The 22,727-nt window shown below is 38.1% G+C and overlaps 1 protein-coding gene across 5 annotated transcripts in view; it reads right to left on the reverse strand.

The window, feature by feature from the left end:
• The window catches only part of SGMS1 (sphingomyelin synthase 1), a 285,145-nt gene that overhangs the window by 36,015 nt on the left and 226,403 nt on the right, over positions 1-22,727 (reverse strand). For all 5 annotated transcript variants that reach the window (XM_069459845.1, XM_069459846.1, XM_069459848.1 and 2 more), the window contains one exon: positions 4,176-5,028. In XM_069459845.1, coding sequence (XP_069315946.1) covers positions 4,176-4,798 — 623 coding nt within the window. In that variant the 5' untranslated portion in view covers positions 4,799-5,028. The remainder of the gene's footprint in view (positions 1-4,175; positions 5,029-22,727) is intronic.

Genomic DNA, 22,727 nt, shown 5'->3' on the forward strand with positions numbered 1-22,727 from the left:
TTGTAAGTACCTGGCACTTAGTAGGTTGCTCAATAAATACAAATGAACGAATAAATGAATTTTAAATGAGCACTTTCTATATGCCAGACTCTGTGCCAGGCCCTGGGATATAAAGATGAATAGGATCTAGTTTTTTTTCCCTTGAGGAACTTAAAAATCGAAAGAGACACATACACAACTAATCGAATGCAGTATGAGATGAATTTAAAGTGTTCGAGGAAAACTGTGGAGTAGCTAGAGACAAGGCAGGTCAGGTTGGGACTGGATTTTGAAGGACCTTAAGCTAATGCGTTGTTTCTCCATCTGCGTACTAGCTCCGGAGCACTAAATAGGAAGGGAAAGAGGAGACGTATCTAATTTAAAATTAGAACTGACAGAACTTAATGACTTTCTGGATACAAGGAACTGAGGAGTTCTAGGTTTCTAGGAAATGACACTGGCCAGACAAGAGGAAGAACGAGTTAGAGGAAAAAGATAAATCCAGTTTTAGATAAACTGAGTCTGAGGCACCTATGATCATCATACCAAGTCATAATGATTTCTCTGGCGACTTGGAAACTCTACAGTCCTCTTCCTTGGCTTGCTCTGTCAGGCGTTTATAATGTCCCAGTAGAGCTGAGCCACACGTATCACACATAGGTGCCACCGTGTTAGCCATGATTTAGCCATGCACGAATAGTCCTTAAGTCTTCAGGCTTTATCGAATCTGTAAGTTTAATATATTCTGTATCATGCTTTCTTAAAACAAGGGATACCTGTTTTGCAGTGAAGTCTGACACAAATGCAGAGATTTCCCAGGGATTTTTCCTAGTCAGTGGCTTGAAAGTCCAATTCTAAATGGGGAGACAACATTATTTACAATTTTAAAAACCAAAAAAAAGTTCTCAAGGACAGGCATTATTGTTGCTTTCCAGTTCAAAATGTCATGGGAATCCCATGTGGATATATGTATATATAAACATATACAGATGTTAAGAATGAAAGGAGGGGAAAAATTAAAGTACAAAAAAATCAAAACCTATGTTTGACAGTAAAGGACAACTATATACAATACAAGGATAAAACCAAATGTCACAATTTTACAAATTCAGCATCAAGGTTTTCCAGCACCTCAAACATTGGTTAAAGGATTTGCTGTTAGGGGTTGCTGGCCAAATTCCAGTGATCTCATTTCTCAGTAAGTCATCCTCTACGGTTCCAACCTCTGTTTCTTCTCTAAAAAGTAGAAGAGGCTGAAGTGAGAAGGGATTGGCTGATCTTTTTTTAAGGGCTCCAGGCCTCTTAAAATCAAAGTAAAATGTCCCATTGGAAATTACTGTCCAAACAGGCTTAATTCTGAGGAGCTGTGTAAAATGGGATCCTTGGTGGCAAAGCTCCTATGGAAGTTGTAGAAAGCTCAAGGCTCAGAAGAGTCAAACACAGAAAGAGGGAGAGGTTAACTCTCTGTTAAACGGAATATCCCATAACCAGAAAGACTCATTTCTCCAAAATGCCAGATAAATACAATGACTACACCACAGTAACCAATTAACCAGAAACAGGGGTCTCTCTGACACTACAAAAATTTTCTCTTCTTTATGAGAGCCAGGGAAAGGTAGTTCATCCACACTCACTGCCTGACATGTCATCTGTATCCTTCTCTCTACCTCTGACACGCCTGATAGGCCACAGACACCGACGAGAGGTCACAACGAGAGCGATGGGAAGCCAGAGATGTACCCCAGTAGAGCAACAGGGTAGGAAGATGCTTAGGGTTATCAGACAACAGTCTGCTTCCATTTCTCACATTCCTATCTGCCAGAGTTGGAAACCAGAGAGGACTTTAAAGAATCCTTAGTTGGATACATCCCGGATAAAAACACTCTGAAGCTAATAAAATTCAAACATAATTAGTTTATCCAATAATGTTAGGATCAAATAAAACACAGTTGTATAGGACAACAGAAATAATCTAGACTGAGAGGCCCTTATTTTATCTGTGATTAAAACAAGGCTCCTAAGATTTCGGATTTCGCCCACACCAGCATGTTAGGTCACGGCTGCCTGCATGCTAATACTGGGTTAATTCTGTCCAGGACACAAATCAACAATTTTACTGCTGTTGAATAATTTAAATATATAAATGACTATAGTATTGGAAATAAATACCAGGAAAACACAAAATCAGGAAGCTTAAAGATAAACACATTTGAGGAAAATTCCCTGCTAGGAAAAATATACAAAATAATAAACATTAAAGAAATTAGTCCTGTAGTTAGGACACTTTCTTAGAACAAGAATAAAATTACTTAAAAGTAACAGTTCTGTGAAAGATTCGGACTTATCCCTATTACGACTTACTCAAAATTATATTCTGGGGCAGTAAATTATTTCCTTGCATGTAAAAATTTTGATGAAAAAACCAGAAAACTCACAGAAACAAAACAACAAACATCAGGAAAAACCCAGAAAGCATAATTTGAGGTGACCTTGCCTTTGTAAAGTACTAGCATTTTTTTCCAATGGGTTTTTAGGAAAAAAAGTTTAAAAGTCAAGAAGGCCAGGAATGGTGGCTCATGCCTGTAATCCTAGCACTTCAGGAGGCTGAGGTGGAAGAACTGCTTGAGCTCAGGAATTCAAGACCAGCCTGAGCAAGAACGAGACCCTGTCTCTACAAAAAAAAATAGAAAAATTAGCCAGGCATGGTGGCGTGCACCTGCAGTCCCAGTTACGTAGGAGGCTGAGGCAGGAGGACTGTTTGAGCCCAAAAGTTTGAGTTTGCAGTGAGCTATGATGATGTCACCGCACTCTAGCCAGGGCAACAGAGTGAAACCCTGTCTCAAAAAAAAAAAAAAAAAAAAAAAAAAAAAAAATCAAAAGTAGGACTGAAGTTCGGCAGCCAAAAGAACGAAAGTATTTAATAAATTTTGAGCACCTCATATTTATAAAGCCTATTCCTGTCTACTTAGTCTCTTAAAACTAAAGCAACAAAAAAGGTCCTTCACCAAATCAAATGCAGACCAGACCATCAATTCTATTTCAAAGTTAGCTTAAACTCTAGGATTGTCAAACCAACCCCAAATAAACACTGGCCAGTTAAATTACTTCCTTTATACTAGTTAAGACAGTCCTTCTCTGTAAAAGAGTCAGGAACTGCTTTTAATTTCCATTTGTAGATAATAATGTATACAGTTAAAAAAACACAGTTCTCATAAAACATAACAGGAAAAAACTCATCATGTCTGTCCAAGAAAGTTCAGCATGAACTCTCAGTCTACATTTTGTTTTCTTGATTTAAGATGATTTCCTCAACATTCAACCATGCTGTGGGTCATGAAACACAGTCCATCATCAGAGAGAAACTCAGCTCTGTAACCAACCCTGCTCCAACCCCCATGCGTGGAAGCCATAAAGATGTTCCAAGAAAGGGAAAATCAGACACCAATGAAAGGGCAATGTAGGTGTTTATTGGCTGTGGGTGACCCAAGTAAACAGCCTGCCTGAGGGGTTCCACGCTGAGTTTAGAGCTTGGGATGCAAAAGCCACTTTGGATGCACCTGAAACTAAACGGGAGGTGCCTACTTAAAACCCTAGGAAACTGGAATTGGGATAGCCACATACTGCTTTAAGTGCCACACACTAGAAGGTGGGAATTCATTCAGGCTCATCTGAGTCCCACCTACCCTGAGGGTATCCCTTTCTCCACAACCCCAGCCATTCTGAATTTTATGTGTGAAACATCTTTAAATCCATATTGCCAGGGTTCCAGATATCTGACTCTATGTGGGAAACACTACACAGCAATTCACAGTGCTTAGAGGCCAAGTGTCAACAACATATTTAATGGGTTAATTAACCAACCAAAACTAGGTGGTTTATCAGTTGTTCAATAGCCTGCACTCTGAAGACATCTGAGGATTTTCCTTCTTGTTAAGTGAAAACAGAACATCATCTCTAACATTCCATCCAAGTCATTCTATATGAATTTTGTGCAAAACAAGCAACAAACACAGCATTTGCTTAAAGCTGCCAGGGAGTGAGTTAGTTCAACAGGGCATGTGGTTAAAAAAGAAATAAAAAAAGGAATTATTACGTGTTGATTCCAACTACTCGATAAATCTCATTTCTAAATAATAATTAGATGTCAGGAGTGCAAACCCCACAATCGTTGAATCATAGAGCTTTACTTTACTTACTTGTATTTTAAGAGCAGCCACTGAATTAACCAGAGTCCTACAAGGATCATGCCGTTAATTTCACAAATAGAAAAGGCCCACTGCACCCGGTTAAAATGGTCAAAAAACGTGTCCGGTAGTGGAGGCTGCACCTCCTTAGGAGGTACTCGTTCATGGACGACCGAGATCATCACTGTGGTGAGAACAAAACAGGAAAGTGCATAAAGAAAGGCCAGAAAAGTCTTGCCCCACTCCATGGGGTACTGGGAGCGCTCTGGCTCTGGCATGGGGATCTTTATCATCTCCTTCCTATATCCGTTTGGCATTCCGTTGGGTTTCATCTTGATGCTGAAGCTGCCGTCGGGTGTGGGGACGTCTACGCCGATGCTGAGGTGCCCGTTGGCATGGCCGTTCTTGTGTGCTTCCATGTGGTGTTCCATTTTCAGGGTCTCTATCATGTCCAGGAGCCGCTGCCCGTTGTCAGAGGAGACTCTGCACAACGGGGGTTTTTTGAAATCTTCTTGGGTCAGGTTGATCAAGTCCCGGCCTGTGAAATGTTCCAGGGGCTCACAGTATTCTGGCATAGCATTCTCCAGCAGCCAGTCTGCCACCTTCTTGGGTGACCAAAACACCACCTCCTTCATGGTACTGGCAGACAGCAGGCAGGCCGAGCTCGCTCTCAGCAGGTCAGCAGTCACCGTTCCTACAGGGCAGGACGCCGTCTCGCCTGGGCTCACTCATCCTGTCGGGCCTCATGAGCAGAGACTTGTTTGGCAAGATGGTCAAGGAAGTTTTTAAACACCTCATGTAGCTCTCCAGGGTTCCTGAGTGCCCGAGCATTAACTCACCTCATTTTTGAATGGGACTCTTCCTTCTGTGGAGGCAAGAGAGAAAAGATCAGGATACTGGGACTTCCAGATCAACTCCCTGAAAAAGCAAAGCCTTGACATGCACAAGGAAAATGGAAAACCAGTTACTGGTGAACACTACAGTTTTCAAACGTGTATTTGTTACAGGGACCACTGATTCCCTGGTTATTAGTCTTCCATGACAGAGCATGACATTGTATCTGAAAATGGGTAAGGTTGAAGGAGACATGTTTTACAGGATTGCCAACGGTACATTTTCTAAGAAATAACTCCACAGTGCTTTGGACATTGCTCACCATAGACCAGTGATTCTCTTCGTCCTTACAGGCTTCCTAAGATAATTTGAAAGAATATGGCGAATCTTTTTAATCTACCATTCTGTCTGGTGAAGAATGTTTAAAAATATACATAATACACAGCAACTTAATGGCATAGAAGATCATAGAAATGCTGAGCTTCAAGATCACCTGGTATAACAATTATAGATTCTCGTACCAAAAAATCAGTGAAGCCCCTTTTCCAAATGTGCTTAAGCCCCAAATATATAAAAGAGTTATAAACGCAGCTGCCTAGGTGGAAGCACAGGTGGAGTGAAGGGCCACGCTCCTGCCTACTGCCGATCCTTCTATTTCCAGTCCCCCGGGGTTCTGTGGAACCCCAGTTTGAAAATAAAGAATCTGATCAAATTCCTTCATTTGTAAGTGAAGAATCTGAGATTTAGAAAGGTCAAGGAACGTTCCCACAGTCAAATGGCAACCTGTATAGAAGAGTTACAAGTTTCTGAGTCCTAGTTCAGCATATTTATTTATTAAAATATTTGGCCAACTATGTGACAATAAACAAAAGGCATATGTGTAAGGAAGATTCTAAGGCAGGATTCAAAATTTTATAAATTTATGTATAAATATATATAAATAATGTATATATTATAACCACAATCATGGCTAACAAATACAGGCAGAGCATCTCTAATCTAAAAATCCAAGATGCTCCAACATCCAAAACTTTTTGAACATCAATGCGACACTCATAGAAAATGGTCATTGGAGCATTTAGGATTTCAGATTTTTGGATTAGGGGTGCTCAACCGATGAATTCTGCAAATATTCCAAAATCCGGGAAAAAAAAGTATCTGAAATCTGAAACACTTTTGGTCCCAAGCATTTTGGATAAGGAATATTCAACCTGTACAACATTGCATAAAACAACTGGAAAGAAATACATCACATATTAACTGAAGCTATACTTGATAGTTCTGGGGGTATTTTCTATTTTTCTCCCATCTATTTTTCTTTAATAAGCACATATTACTTTTATAATGAACACTTAAAATAAAAAGAAAACTTAAAAACAAAAGACCTAATACTAAAAAAAATCATCATAGTTAATGAAGCATGGCCTTTGGCAGAAGGCGGAGCAAGGTTCCCTCTCAGCATCGCCCATGTATTCATAACCCATTATGTTAGCTTCAGCTTACTCACCTGTAAAATGGGACAATGACAACGAAGTATTTCTTTCATAGGGTTGTTGTCAGTACTTAACTAAGAAACCAGATATGAAAGTTGACAAAATATAACCTAGCTCAAAAAGCAGTGATTTTCAAAGGGTCTCCATTGGCATCCATATCCTTTTTTTCCTTCTCAAACTGTCTATCATATCCAATAGCCACCGTCCACTATCTCTCACTAGGGAAAAGCCCTGCCAGTGGGCTATTTGTTTCCTCAAATGATCAATGTTACGTTAATTGCAAAAAGCTTACACAGATCTAGAGGTTTAAGAGCTGAAAATTACTGATGAGACTATTTCCCTAAGTATGTTTCTATGGAATAATATCTGGTAGAATGTTTCATGCTTTAAAAAAAAAAAAAAAAAAAAAAAAACAAATCTGTAGGCAAATAAGCCTAGGAACTGCATACTATAATCTCTCCCGGGGACAGCAGTACAACTAGGATGTTAAAAGCTCAAGAAAATCTTCCAGTAAAGAAACTCCTACCAGGATTTCTCAAATTGACTTCATCAAGGCTGTCCTACTCTCTGCCCTTTTTTCTATTCGACTTATCTCTACTGAACCCCAAAATCTGTCTTGGGAATGAGGATGGTCCATTCCCAGTTTTCTAGTCCAAATGATAACCAATCAAATGGCAATAATAGCTTTAAAAGAAATTCCAGACCCTGCAAAAGAACAAGGCATTCTCTCTTTTGAGTGTCCGCAGTTCTTTGAGTATCACACCCTCTCGTGATTAAGTGTCTGTCTAGACCACCCCCACCAAAGCCCACGAGTGAGTGTGGACGAACTACAACCTCAGAACGTGCTCAGTCAATACCTGCTCAATATCTTCAGAAATATTCCTTAGACCTAGCAACACGTAGCTGGTTTAATGGAAAACAAAACTCCTAAAAATGTCACTGATACTGAAAACTGCTTTAAAACAATTTGGATGGGCAAGAAGAAAAAGACAGGCATTCTCCAAAAAGAAATATAAAACCAAAGTGAATCTCTGACCACTTAAAAACCACTGCAGAGGACTTTCAATTGCCACCAGTATTGCCTAGAGTGTCGAGAAGACACACACGCCAAATGGGAGTTCTGGCAAGAGGTCGTGCAGGAGAGGGGATCTCCTTGGCCTCAGACCCGAGGCCTCTCCTCAAATACTCCTCAGCAGTAGGACAACAGCCAACGGAGCCCTCAACATCGTGAAGTGGTTATGAGAACTCTAAAGAAAAGTCTTCCACGGAGAGTTCAGGCCCAAGGGAAATGACCATAGCCTTTTCACGTAAGTTCTGCATTTTCCCCCTTGCCCAACCCAGGGAGTCTGCCAGGACGGGAAACCCCCTCAGAACCACAGAGACCAGACCAAGGCCAAGGTGTTATTTCACTTCTCTCTGATGGGAGGAACAGTCACATCATCTCCTCTTAAGAGATAATAAACCTTAAAACAGAAAAAAAAAAAAAAATCAAATGATAGAAGACAATTTAATATAAGCATCCACCTAAATGAACACTAATCTTGCAAAGGCAAGCCCAGCAGGTAGTTTCTGAGAGCCAGAAAAACTCTTGAAGGGATGGCAAGAAAAATTAACGGCTTCCATTAATTAACTGGGACAAAAAAATCATTCCTTCCTTAAGAGAACCCCTGTGATTCCCATCAACTTGGAATCCAACTACTCCTCTTCAACAAGTCCGGATACTTCCCTTAGTCTTTAAGGTCCTTCTCTGCAAAGCCTTACCTGGCCATTCCACTTCAAAATTCTTTGAATTTCTACCTGACTTCCTTATACCACGAATCTCTATGACACACGATATAATTTAACAGCCTTGTGTTACATGGTATATAGAAAGAGCATTAGCCATGTCAGTCAACAAGCCTGTGTTTGAGACCCAGCTTGGCCACTTCCCTTCTTGACAAAATCCTTTAACCTTGCCAAGCCTCAGTTTCCTCTGGAAAATGGAATTAACAACTACCATACCTATCTCCACACAGGCTCCCACTGCAATGAGGATCCAATCATGTAAAAAGAATACTAGCTATTAATTACTCCAAGAAGTATGCCCTGGTCTTTTTTTAATATCCTACTTCTTTTCTAACGCCCCACTGGGCCCATGGTGACATTTCATAAATATTTATCAAAGCTGCCACTTCTAAATGACATTTTTAAAGCCTCATCATTTTGACACACATGAGTAAAACCAACCTTCCAAATTTCGTGAGGAAATAAATCTTTATTTCTCAAGCAAGTTTTGAAGCTTGAAAATAACAGCAGGCATATTGTTCTCCTGCAGCTGATGCTGAAGTCGTGCAAAAGGGGAAATGCTCACTGCTATGAAAGTGAACTGCTGGACAGCTACTCAGTGTTTCAAAGGCCACTGCTAAGAGGTGGAGACTTACTCAGAGACCCTAGAGCCCAGCTGTAGAGGGAAAGGTGAGAGTTACTTTCCCCGGGACCCACACATTCAATTTAGAATATATTGTGGTGTTTCCGAAAAGGGAAAGGCAAAGTGTTTTCACATCTAGGCCCAGAAGACTGTATGTTGGCCTGGGCTCGGAAAACACAACTACCACCATCACCTGGAAAAGCTATCTGGAATCCATTATTGGGAGAATGTTAAAAAAAATAACATATAGCCCAAATTATCAGACTTATTTCTCAGAACTGGGAAGAAATAATAGAGTAAAAACTGTATATAAATTCATTATTCCAAAATATTACAAAATTCATGAGACAGAAGGGATGCTTAAACTCCCATTCATCTGTAATTTTTGGAAATAGTTTGGTGAGATTGTGATTGGTCTAAAATCTCACATATAGCAAAAAGTTAGCCTTGGGGCTAGACTGAGACCCAGGATGCTTTTCAGGGCTCTCTCTCTCTGCAAAATATTCAATGGCCTCACTGATTTGATAATGTATGAAGGACAGTCTAAAAAATGTTTTTAAAACACAGTGGTATCCATTAGGATAAAAGGCAAGAAAACAGTACATGTTCATTATAGATTCTAAACACAGCAGGATTTTCTATCTGGTCTGAACTTAGTAAAAAATAAATCTGCTAAATTAAATTTGGCTCCAATTCCTAAAATAGATATTTTAGTCCTTAATATTATAAAAGCCATCAGATAACATGCCATGACACCGTATAAACTATTGTCAAATAGTTAATTATCAAAGCCAAGCAGGTCTCTAAAACAGAAAAATGAGTTAAAGTAATTATTTTGGTAATGAAAAATATTAACTAAGCAAAATCACTAAATACATCCTTTATGAATATTTTTTTGCCCTTACTCAAAAAGAATCTATTATCTTGCTACCTGACATTGTCTAAAAATAAGACAGTGTTATATTATCAAAAATCTACCATATGAATTACACACTGGATATAAGTTTAAGAATTAGAATATTACAAAATGCACGATACAACTAGACATGGAGCAATTGCTCAGAAAATCCAATGTTTTATCACTGACTTGTACTCCAATCCTAGTACCTCAGTCCATCCACTCATTCCATTTGATTTCCAAAGCAATACATAAAAATGTAAGAAGTCATTATACTGAATGTAATTTATTCTTTCCTTGAAGATTCAATAGACTTTTTAAATAAGTGCCATGAAATTAAGAATTGAATTCTTATGACTTCTTTAATACATGATGGACCCAAGATTGAACAAACAAGCCAGCATGTCAGCGAAAAGACTACCAGGAACATATAGGGTTTCAGATGTTCCTAAATGCTGATAAGGACAAATCAAAGTAGGAAGTAGTATATACATAATTAGTCTTATAACATATGATGAACTATACTTTCTGCTTCACATGTCAAATCTCTAAAAACAAAAGCAAATGTAACGTGGAGTATATACATGATTTTACTTTAATAGCTTATAACCAAGTTAATGCAAGATCAAAATCTGCTGGGCATGTAGCACTTAGCTCAAATTTTATAACTCCAAACTGGGCTTTCAGTATTTTCTAATTTCTCTGATAAGCACTTATTAACTTGTGTTTAGAAGGCAGAAAATGTTTGTATAAATCAAGAATTGATGTTAGTTTATTATGAAACAGACTGACTTTTTGGAAAAGCTTCAAGTTCAGATAAAGGTCTTTACATCTACTAGAACTTTCCATAAAAATCAATACTAACCTAATTGCCCTTTTAAGGCAATGCAGCCCACTGAAATACTCGTGAGATAGGTGTTTAATTCTCTAATTTGGATAGCTCCTGAATGCTTTTCTCCAAACCAATTTAAGCTGTAGATTTTTTTAATTTAGCATTTGAAGGGTTGAGTTAAATAGGCAAAGTTCATACAATCGTATATATTTGAAGAACAAAAATGGTTAGATAATGAGAACATAGTTTCAGCTGAAGGACCTACATATTTATTTCAATCTACAGTTGAGGAAATTTTAGATTACTTTTGATGCCTTAACCTTTAAATTGTCCTTTATTTTAAATTGCTATTACCTGCAGTGCTCACAATTCCACAGTCCAACTCCGAGCAAATAAAATCATCCCTTATGAAACGGCCCCTTCACCTAAGAGTGTGCTGACCTACTTTGCTTAGATATGAGAAGAAGGGCCTGCTGAAGTGTACATATTTGCCTTTTCGTCCACTTAGGCTGTTAGACATTAGGCTGTAGAAGAGCCTCATTTAATGACATCTTCTGGTCTCTTCCACACTTTATTTAATAAACTTAGATTTCACAATATCTGAAATGTATTCCTTCTAAACAGCTGCCTGTGGTAATGTACCCAATTGATAGCCTCTCCTTCTACGCCCCCACCCCAGAATGACCCATTCCAATATAGTAGCTTTCAATGTTCCAGAAGAGACAATATTTGGTAGACAAAACAGATATGACACAATGACAAAGAAACCAGCCATGTCAACTACACACCATAAATCATGTTGCTAGGTGTTCTCTAAAGGTGTGACACAGAAAACTGTTTTATTCCTTTCACAGAGAGTCCTTCCACCAGCAACATCAGCTAATTCTGCATCCCCCCGCTCTGAGCCTTCATTTGAATTATTTCATGATGGAATGTTTGTAAATATTTAGTGATCAGAAAATCCAAAGAATCATTTTTTACAGCAAAAAATTAGAAACAGTCTAAAAATTCTATAGTGGAAATTGATTAAATACATTATACAACAGAATACTAAGCTTCCACTAAAAATTGTACTGTATCTGTATTTCTGTATCTATAGTGATATTTATATTTATAGTTTTGTCATATGAATAAACAGTTTACAAAACAGAATATAATTTTTGTAAACACATATGTGTTACAAATATCCACAGGAAGAAAGTCTAGATGGTATACATCAACTTCATAATTCTTACCTTTGTGTTACAGAATTATAATAACTTCTGCTTCATTTTTTCAGTATTTTCTGATTTCTCTGATAAACATATTACTTATTAGAAGGGGAAAAGGGTTGTTTTTCTTTCAAGCATGTTCTATGTTTTCAAACATGTAGACTGCATTGTAAAATTAAAAATAAATGCTGACTACATTAGCTTTCTTTAAAAATATGAAATGAGCCTGCAGATTTCCTAAATAATTGGAACCTTTGCCTTTTGCGTATAATTAAGTTCCCAAATTCTTCATATTCCCAAAACATAATGGTTCAGGAATGTGAGCCAAACCACCAATAATGATGAAGCTGAAATTAAAACCCAAGTGCATAAGGAAATTCCAATCTCAGATGTTTCCCATCATTCCAGGAAGAAAACAACAACAAACCACCAGAATTCCAACTGTTCTAGCACCTAGGTTTTCTTCAATATCTATCTACCTAGGCTACTGCAAAATAGAAAAGACCATGTGAAAACTCCATCTGCTGTCTTTACAATAAGGAAATTTGCATAGCTCTACTGACAAGTAATCACCATTGTTTTCCCATGGGAATTTATTCTCAGCACTCAATTACCAGAAACTCCAGAGCTAATCTATTCCCACTCAACTGATTAACTGCCTAAGTATGAACCAGCAAGGCTATTTTAATATTTGCCTGGTTAATCTGTGGAGCGTGGACACAGATTCACTGTAGCGGCACTCAAGAATGTAGGACACACTCAATGTTTCCAAATTCCATTAGCTCTCGCTTGAGCTGATGTGCACCGCGCTGGTTTCATCTGCCCGAGAAGCCTGGGAAAGGCAACCTACGCTTTCCATTTCTATCACACAACCTTCCATTCCTTTCCTTTCTTACCATTCTTCTTTAAAATGAGAGCCCAAAATCCTTCTAATTTACTGCTCATTTATTGGGAATAAAAATATTATGTGCACTTCGGTATCCATCATAAAAGTAAATTAGGACTGTTAAAAAAAAAAAAAATCTCAGATGGTTTAGGTAAAGGATGGGGCCAATGATTTACTATCCTCTGTTTTTAAGAAACTTCAATGCCGTATTCCAGGGCACATTGGCAGTGCCCAGCTTGCTTAAACTGTCTCAGTTTACTCACCTATGAGGTCAAAGTAATCCTGTATTCCTATAAAGCTATAAGAAAGTTTGGAAATCTGACATGGAATTCAGTAGGAGCATAAAAACAGCTTTTCAAAGCATCTGTGGGAGATTAGATCCTCCTCCTTTTGCTCCCTTTCCTGCAGAAAATCCAATAGTGTTCACTCAAGGTACTGGGATGGGCATGGGGGTGGCAACTGGAGGCTGGGGATGGTAGCAGAGCCAGCACCAGAAGAGAGGAATGCAGTCACCCTACCCTCCATGCCGTGGCTCCTTGCTCACCCTCACCCATCTCTCCTCATACCCCCGGGGATAAACAGGTGTAAATTTAAAAGGCTTTCCAAGGAAGTCATTCGACCACGCCCTCAACTTCACATGTCTTCAGGGACCAGGCACATAGAGTCAACCTGGGTCACAGAGAATATGAAATGGCAAGGACTGTGGCAAACAGCACAGGGCAATCCATACCCATTGCAGTTAGAGTTCAATTTTTGTAAATGGCAAAACCAAACAAACAAACAAACAAAAAACATCCAGGGTGACCCTGGCCCAGGGGACTGCCTCTTTGCAACGTCATTGTTTTCTCATCCACTACATCTAGTCCACCACAAATTCCCAGAGATCCTACCTTGAAGGTTCTTTCAAATCTGTTCTCCTTTCCCTATCCCCATTTGCTTCTGCCTTAGTTTTTGCCTCCAGTCTGACTCAGCTGCAACCCCCTGCCATACTGCTTTCAGATGGGCCTTTCCAGGGCATAGTCTGATCTTCTCACTTGATGTTTAAGGCCTTTGGTGGTTCTCACAGCTCCAAGGATGATGTCCAGACTCCCTGGCTTAGCCCCACCACAGGCCTTCCATCACACAGCCTATTTCTTTACCCTGACCTTTCAGCCTTCCCCAACAAGCCCTGGGCCTGTGTTATACTCATAACCCGAATGGTTCTGTAGATTCCCTCACAAACCAGTCATTGCATACCTCACAAGTTGTTCTTTCTGCATGAAATATTCTTCCCACCTTACACCCTCATTCTTTCAGGGTTACCACCTTCCAAAAGCCCAGTCACATTTGCATTGCAATCTCTAGAGCCTCATACAAAGTGCATACTTAATAGATGTTTATTGAATATATGACTAAATGAGAATGTAAAGGAGATGGCTTATGGTTCCAGAACACGGACCCAGTGATGTGTGTCTTCTTTGTACATCAAGCGTATAAAAATCTACCTAAAATATAACAGCTGAAATTTTAATAGCATAATCAGTTTTAAAATAAGGAAAAGGAACTTCCCATGTATCAAAAGAATAACCATCTCAAAGCCAGAGTGGAAAGACACACGCTAACACTTACAGCCCACAGGGATACAGACTTGGACTCTCACATCTAGGGGTTAGGTAGGGTCTTGAGAGCCCAGGCTGGGCAGGGGCTGGAACTGAGACCTTGAGTAAAGCAAGGATCACTGCAAGACCAGAAAAACTGGACCCATGAAATTGGCACAGAATGATACAGAGTCCAGATTTATACTACCTGTGTGGTGTGAGAGTACCAAACTAAGATATTAGTGTAAATACAAAAGAGAAAGAAATGCAAAATAGCTCCTTAGAGACCCCTCAACAAACAAGGGTTCATAGGATTCCCATGGAAAAAGTAATTCTGCTGAAGATGAGTAAATAATTGAAAATTATACATCACAAAAAGAAATGATCGACCATGAGGGAGATTTGGCAGGTGCAACAAACAGGAAGTTTACCAAACCATAAATTTGAGAAAATAAAACAGGTTGAAAGAGACTGTTGAAGTGAGTGTAATAAAGAGACGAATCAATGAAACCATAATGAAAGAACAAGATACAATTTTAAAAAAAGAAAAAGATGTGTTAAAAGATGATACAGGGAAATGCTAGCTTCTCTCCTCTGTGACCCCCTGGTACCTCAGGAGGAAAGGGAGAGAGAAAAGGTTAAAGGCAGGTCAAAAGAGGAAGAGAAATCAGCAAAAATATAGACTATGTAAATGTAAAGACAACTGACAAGATTTTTCAAACCTCAAAGATCTCAAACAATCCAGCACCCATATCTTCTTTTGGGGGGTAAAAAAGGGAATAGAAAATAGAAGCCAGTCAATTAAAAGATGAACTAGGTTTCAAAAAGATATCTAACTAAACATACACATTCTTCTTCTTTGCCTCCAAAAACTCCTCTGAAATGGTAGTGGAGGGATTTAAATTAAAAAAAAAAAAAAAAAGGGATAAGAAAGTGAAAAAAGGGAAGAGAGCGGAAGAGGAGAGGGGAAAACAGCAACACAGTTTAGGACGCAGGGAAGCAGATGAAGTAGTGGTGACCGACCTACAGGCCCAAGACAACAGAGCCCTAAGCCAGTAAAGGCGAAAGAGACAAGAAGCAGTCTGACCTACACAACAGAAGCCTTAAAAGTATGAGGACTTGCGGCATCCGAGTACCTTGGAAAAAGGCTGTGAAAGTGGAGCTAAAAATAGAAGGATTGGTTAAAAGACCATTGAAGAAGTTACCTCTAGATTCTCACTTTGTACAGCTGAGCAACTGCCTCCCCCAACACCAGAGAAGACAGGAAGTTTGTTCTCTGGAAAGGAGAAAGGAAGACCCTTTAGAACAGGGGACACCAAACACACTTAAAAGCAGGGGTACCACGCTAAAAACAAGGGATTAAGTAAAAATTGCAAACAGATTAAGTAGGATCTGCCCTCATCCTTTACTTCATTAGGCATCCAGAATAACTTCCAGTAAATGATCAATTTTTTTTTTCTGGAAACCTCAAAAATTTTAGGAAAAAAAGACATAAGGACACTGATCACCTTGCACTGAAACCCACAAAAACAAGCTTCTCTCATGCAAAGTGCTTCCAAAGGCATTATACTGGTGCCTAGTTTAAAGTATGAATGGACAACTAAAAAAAAAAAAAAAATCACTAGACATTTGAAGAAACACTCTAATAAATATAAAAGCCAGAGATCAAAACAACAACAACAACAACAAAACAAAAGAACTTGGAGGAAACAGACTAGGCAGGGAAATGATAATGTTAAGAAAAACTATTACTAACATTCTCAGAGGTAAGGTATCCAACAACAAGATGGTACCAAAAAAGGACAGAGAACTTTAAAAAATAGACCTTTTTAGAAATTCATGGTAAATATGGAAAATTCAATAGAAACAAGAGAAAATAAAATTGAAAAATATCTCAGGTGTAGAACAAAAAGAAAGATGGAAAACTGAGAGAAAATAAAAAAGTAATCTAGAAGTTCAATATTTGAATAGTAGGAGCTCAAGAAATAGCACAGAAAAAGTCAAAGATTTTAAAATCTTTTAAATCTAAAAATAATCAAAAAAATCATTCAAGAAAACTTCTCAGAACTAAAGGCAACATGAATTGCCAAGAATGACTGAGCTCAACAAGTGTCCAAAAACAATGACTGAAAAAAATACCTTTCTGTTATTATTCCATACTAATTAATTATTTTAAAGAGAAAAAGGATAAAAAGACCTTGAAGAATGCTCTAGTCCCATCCTGCTTCACACCATCCTGGCTATGTTTCCCTCCATCTCACCCCAACCAGCTTCCAGTCTCCATCCCTGACCTTCCTCACTGGAATTTCTGTCCCTAACCAGAAAAGCCACTGGGGACTTACAGCACAAAGACAGTGGTCGTGATAATTAAGAGTAGAATTCTGATTGTACTTTCAATCAAAACCTTGTCATAGGCAATAGTGCCTCTGTAATAGTACAGAAAGAATGAGAATAATACCACTATAAAATTTACATAGTTTTTTATATAGGAAAAATTTCCTCCAGGTTTTCTGAGGCAGTTCAGATTGTAAACATTTTTCCTTTGTCCATACACTATCAAAATGTCCTCTATAAGATTTAGTATTTCAGTTTCTAAATTACTTCTCTCCCAGAATGGTACCCATAGTAGTTAGAAATTCTTGGTCAGATGTGTGCTGATTACTTTTACTCAGAAGCATGGCCACTTCTAATAATCTATGAACTTTGGAACACTGACTGGGTCACCCAGTCACCATACCTAACAAAGACAATCAAAAGCAACTAATTTAAAGAATACTTTCGGTTTTTAAATTGGAGACTGCCTAGTGTTGGCAACACACTGATAGCAGACTGCAGGAAAAGAATACAACTTCTTGATTAATATAAAATGTTTTTTAAAATCCTATCTATATTGAAGTAAGTTTTTGTAGTCTATTGAGGATTAGAAATTCCCATTAGCTGGGTAGCCAAAGGTTTTCCATTTCACTGAGAAAAGTCTATCAGACTACACTTATAAAAATAAATTTGACTCACTGAGGTAAAAAAACCTAACTTAAGGAACATGACCTTGGGAACTAACACCAAATTTCAAAATTAGCAACAATGCACAGGCCCAGATAGGAGAAATCAAGTTCAAGTCTATCTTCCAAAATAAATTTCTTATACTTATTCTGATAGCTAGAAAAGTTCAAAGTATTTTCAGACCAGAGAGCCTGCAGAGGGGTAAATTCTAAATTGATGGCACTTAAATGTATATCCTTTGGGCATCCCTTGCCATGAAGGCCCTGTTCATGTCCCCAGCATGTTCTGTTGGCCCATATATGGCTCTCCCTGCCTACTTATCTTGGCCTCCTGGAAGTAAAAAAAAGAATCAAAGATTTCAAGGAAAGCAAGTGTAGATCTGCTCTACCTTTTTCTCCCCCTTCCCCCAAATGCATTAAGGTGTTTTTTTTTTTTTCCCCCTGACAGCAATTACACTGATTCATAAAAATGAATATCCATCCATCAATTTATTGACTTCTCTCCACTCACCACTGACTGTGACTTCTTGGTTCTAATTAGGGTCTGCTGATTTCCCAAACTTCTGGGTCCCATCTTCACTGAGCTTCTTTATCAACTGATTGCTTGTTAATAGCACAAAGGTCAGCTATCTAGATACCCATGAAGTAGGTCAGCACTGGAACACAGCATCATGTTGTAAAACGACTACAGCTGTAGCTTTAGACTCAGGTGGAATACCACCAGAGGACAGCATACAGTCTACGAAATTACATCCTAATCCCAGCACTCTTCTCAAGCTCCTGGAGATAAGCTTCCAAAAGATGTCCTGGGCCCAAGAGACACATTAGGCAATAGAACTGTAAGAACCAGAACCCCTGTTTTCTAAGCCATCAGCTGATGCTCTCTCCTCTATACCCACGTGATTTTAATGTGTATCTAGTGATCTGACAATTGACAACATGGCCATTTCCAAGTTTTTCATGCATATCTGAGCTATCCTGCAATCTCACAAGACCATGTCTAGGACCTCAAAGAAGTATAAAGGTCTAAAAATTAAAGAGCACACAGTTTACTAGAAGGACTAATTCTAAGACCATCACTGTAAATATTTATTCTTGCTTTATACAAAATTTTAATAAGCTTTATTCTCTGGCTTCCATAACTATAGCTTAATGCAACAAAATTAGAACTTTACAGTTAATCAATGATGACAACTGAACTGTAAGTAAATTACATAAAATTACATAAATTGTAAAATTAGTTAACAAAAAGCATGATAAAACAATTTTAAAAATAGATAAAAGACTTGAATATAGCCTAGGCTCTTTTGTATTAGGTCAAATAAGTTCTTTACTCTTAAAAAGACCTGATTACTTATTACTGTGGTATGCTACATTCTTTTGGAAGAACCAAAGTTCAAAATGAGTTTTATATAAAAGCATTCTCTCAAGTTCACAAGCATTACAAAGTCTCCAACATCAACATACATGTGACACCAAGTGTATAAACCATAACTTTAAATAAATAACCATGAAAAACTTACAGTAAAAATACTCCATAAATTAAAAGACAAATGACAACAAAGGGCAAAATATTTAAGTTTGTCATAGATTGCAAATATAAAGACCTCTTAAAATCTGATAAGAAAAAGACTTTAAATAATTATAAATAGGCCAATCTCTCTCTCTCTCTCTCTCTCTCTCTCACACACACACACACACACACACACTCCCCCAATAAACACCAACAAATGTGGAGGAAAAATAGTTCAATCTCCTCAGTTTAAAAAAAAGAAAAAAAGAAAAAAAAAGGAAAACAATGCCAAGATGCCATTCTTTAGCTACCGAGTTGGCAAAGATGAAAAAGAGCCATATTAAAAAGAACCAGTGTCACCAAAGGTCCAAGTTCTGCCAATTCTCTCTCTTAAGCATGTCATGAATCCATCTACAGTGATGTGTCACTTAATGATGAGCATACCTTCTGAGAAACATGTTTACCTTCTGAGAAACATGTTTACCTTCTGAGAAACATGTTTTCCTTCTGAGAAATATGTTGTTAGGCTATCACTGTTCAAACATCAGAGTGTACTTCCACAAACTTAGATGGTATAGTTTGCAACACAACTAGGCTGAATAGTATAGCCTGTTGTTCCTAGGCTACAAACCTATGTAGCACGTTACCATACTGAATACTATAGACAAGTGAGACACAATGATAAGTATTTGTGTCTTTAAACATACATAAATATAGAAAAATACAGTAAATATATGGTATAAAAGATAAAGAATGGTACAGCTGTATAGGACACTTACCAGGAATGAATGGAGCTTGCAGGACAGGACGTTGCCCTGGATGAGTCGGTGAGTGGTGGGTGAATGTGAAGGCCTAGGACACTACGGTACACTGCTGTAGACTTTATAAGACACTGTATATTTAAACTATATGAAATTTATAAAAAATATTTTTCTTTCTTCAATAATAAATGAACCTTGGCTTACTGTAACATTTTTACTTTATAAATTTTTAAAGTTTTAAAACTTTTTTACTTTTATAATAATATTAATCTTAAAACACAAACGCCCTGTACAGCTGTACAAAAATATTTCTTTATGTTCTGATTCTATAGTTTTTCTATTTTAGAAAAGTTATTTATTTTACATTTTAAACTTTTTTGTTAAAAAGACACAAACACATACATTAGCGTAGGCCTACACTGGGTCAGGATCATGAATGTCACTGTCTTCCACCTCCACATCGTGTCCCACTGGAAGGTGTGCAGGGCCAGTAACACGCATGGAGCTGTCATTTCCTAGGCTAACAATACTTTTTTCTGGAACACCTTTTGAAGGACCTGTCCAATGCTGTTTTACAGTTAACATTTATTTTATTAGTAGAAGGGGTACACTCTAAAATAACCATAAAACATACAGTAAATATATAAACCAGTAACATAGCCGTTTGTTATCATTATCAAGTACTATGTACATAATTGTATGTGCTATACTGTTATATGACTGGCAGTGCAGTAGGTCTGTTTACGCCAGCATCACCACAAACACACGAGTGATGCCTTGCACTATACCTGTGCACAGGATGGCTGTGTCACCAGGCAGTGGGAATGTTTCAGCTGCATTATAATCTTATGGGACCATCATTGCATATGCGGTCCATTGTTGACCAAAACATTGTTATATAGCACAAGACGGTACTTCACTTTCACCACAACCACCATGGTTCAGGCAATGTCCTCTTTCATTTCAATTACCTCCAACAGCCTCTTTAATACTGCTCCTGGGCAAACCCCACCCCATCTGAACCCCAACTGCATAAAGTAGCAAAAGGGAACTTTTAAAACTATGTGATTCCCATCTTTGAAATCCTGCAATGACTTTACACTGCTCTTAAAATGAAATCCACACTTAATTATCACATGCCATACAAGATCCTTCCTGCCTTTGTATGGCTCAGTCCCACCAATGCACACCACACTTCCATTATCCTAGTCTACTTTTAGTTCCTACCTGCCTCATGTCCTCTAAACATGCTGTTACCTCTACCTGGAACACCATCACCCTACACTGCACATGACTGGCTTCCCCTCAACTTTCCGGCCATAGATCCTGTGTCTTCTCTTCAAACAAGCCTTCTCTGACAATCCTTTGTCTCAGTCCGTTTTACACTGCTGTAAGAGGACTGAAGGCTAGGCAGTCCAACACCAAGGTGCTGGCATCTGGTGAGGGCCTTCTTGTTGCATCATCCCATGACACAGCAAAGAAAGGGAAAGGGCAGGGGTAACTCACTCCAGTGATAATGGCATTGATCTGTTGATAAGGGCAAAGTCCTCATGACCTAATCACCTCTTACAGGTCCCACCTCTGAACATGGTTGCATTCAGGATTAAGTTTCTAACACATGAATTTTGGGGGACACATTCAAACCAAAGCACTCTTACCTACATCATCTTACTTGCAGAACGTTTTTCTGCCCTAAGAGAATGGAAGCTCCATAACAGAAGGTCCCTTGGTTGTGTGTTTCATTACTGGATCCCTAGGAGCTGGCACAGTGCCTGTTAAATGGTAGGCACTCAATAGAAATACCTGTTCCATGAATGAAAAAATGAATACTAGAGAAAGAAGGTGGTCGACTACATTTGATCCTCAGAACATATGTCTTAATTCCAGATTCTTCACAATACCAGACTGACCAGATTACCTTCTTAAAACTCGTTTTTCCCTATCTATAAAAAAGAACAAAGCCTACAAACTATTTAGAGATTTCATCGAAAGAAAATTAATTTTTAAAAAATATGTAATCTCTTAAAAAATACAGCTAGGATTTTTAGGTGGGAAATTATGCTTCCTTCAATCATACCATTTCTTCTTTAGATTTGCTTTAGTAGGAAAAGAAAACACAGTGAGGCCTACAGGCCTCAGTAAAAACGTAATTTCTTAAGTATATAAAGGGAATCAGCCATTCAATTGTTATACCTAAAGAGGCCCAAGAGAGGTTGCCAATTTTTTATTCTTTGCTATAAGCAAAAGAAACAAAATCTAGAGTCAATGCTCTGATATAAAAATGAAAAACATCCAAACAGAATTCATAATTTCATATTTGCACAATAATGAATTAAAAGAAAAATACTTGAAGTTTTTTTCTTCAAATTGTATACACACCTATCTTCCACCTAAAATTAAGCCTTCACGCTTTTCACAGCTACCAAAATCCTCCTCAGTGGTATATTTAATCAGATTTCTAAGGACATCGTAGTGGGAAATATGGCCTAAATATAGGACCTTACAGATATTTCCCAGCAGCCTCTGAAACTGTGATAATTTTTCTACGTTCTTTATAGGTGAGTTGTTCATTAATTTGTATTAGCTAATGACACTCTTGTAGGGATAATAACACAGGCACACCTGAGCAACACAGTAACAAGATGGCACATGCCTAACTATTCCTTACCTGACATATCCTAGACACTAAAACAGAACTGCAGGTATCACTGTCCTAAGTTGTCTTTTTTATGCCCAGATCATGTAATGCTCAATTTTTCAAAATTCTGTACACATTAATACCTAAACCATTTGATGAAATGTCGTTCTCACATACAATGACAGCATTATGTTATCATAACCTGGGAAGGTGGCATGGCTCATTAAGAGCGTTACAAAATCTTGTCAAATGATCTAAAGATATAAACTGTGAGATCAAACAATTTCACTTTCAAATGTCACAGGTTATTTCAGTATAAAAAAGAAACAAGGAACAAGGAAAAATATGGATTTAATTTGTAAAAGAACAGAACATCAGTCATGAACATCAAAACTGGAAAAATGACTAAGAACAGCAATTATGTACTACTCCTGGAGGAAAAGGGCCTCTCAGTAAGGGGGTAAAATTTAGCACCTAAAAATGCCCAACAATGACTTTTCAAATTACATCTGGAA

This window comes from Eulemur rufifrons, chromosome 28 (genome assembly GCF_041146395.1).
Source record: "Eulemur rufifrons isolate Redbay chromosome 28, OSU_ERuf_1, whole genome shotgun sequence".
Lineage (NCBI taxonomy): Eukaryota > Metazoa > Chordata > Mammalia > Primates > Lemuridae > Eulemur > Eulemur rufifrons.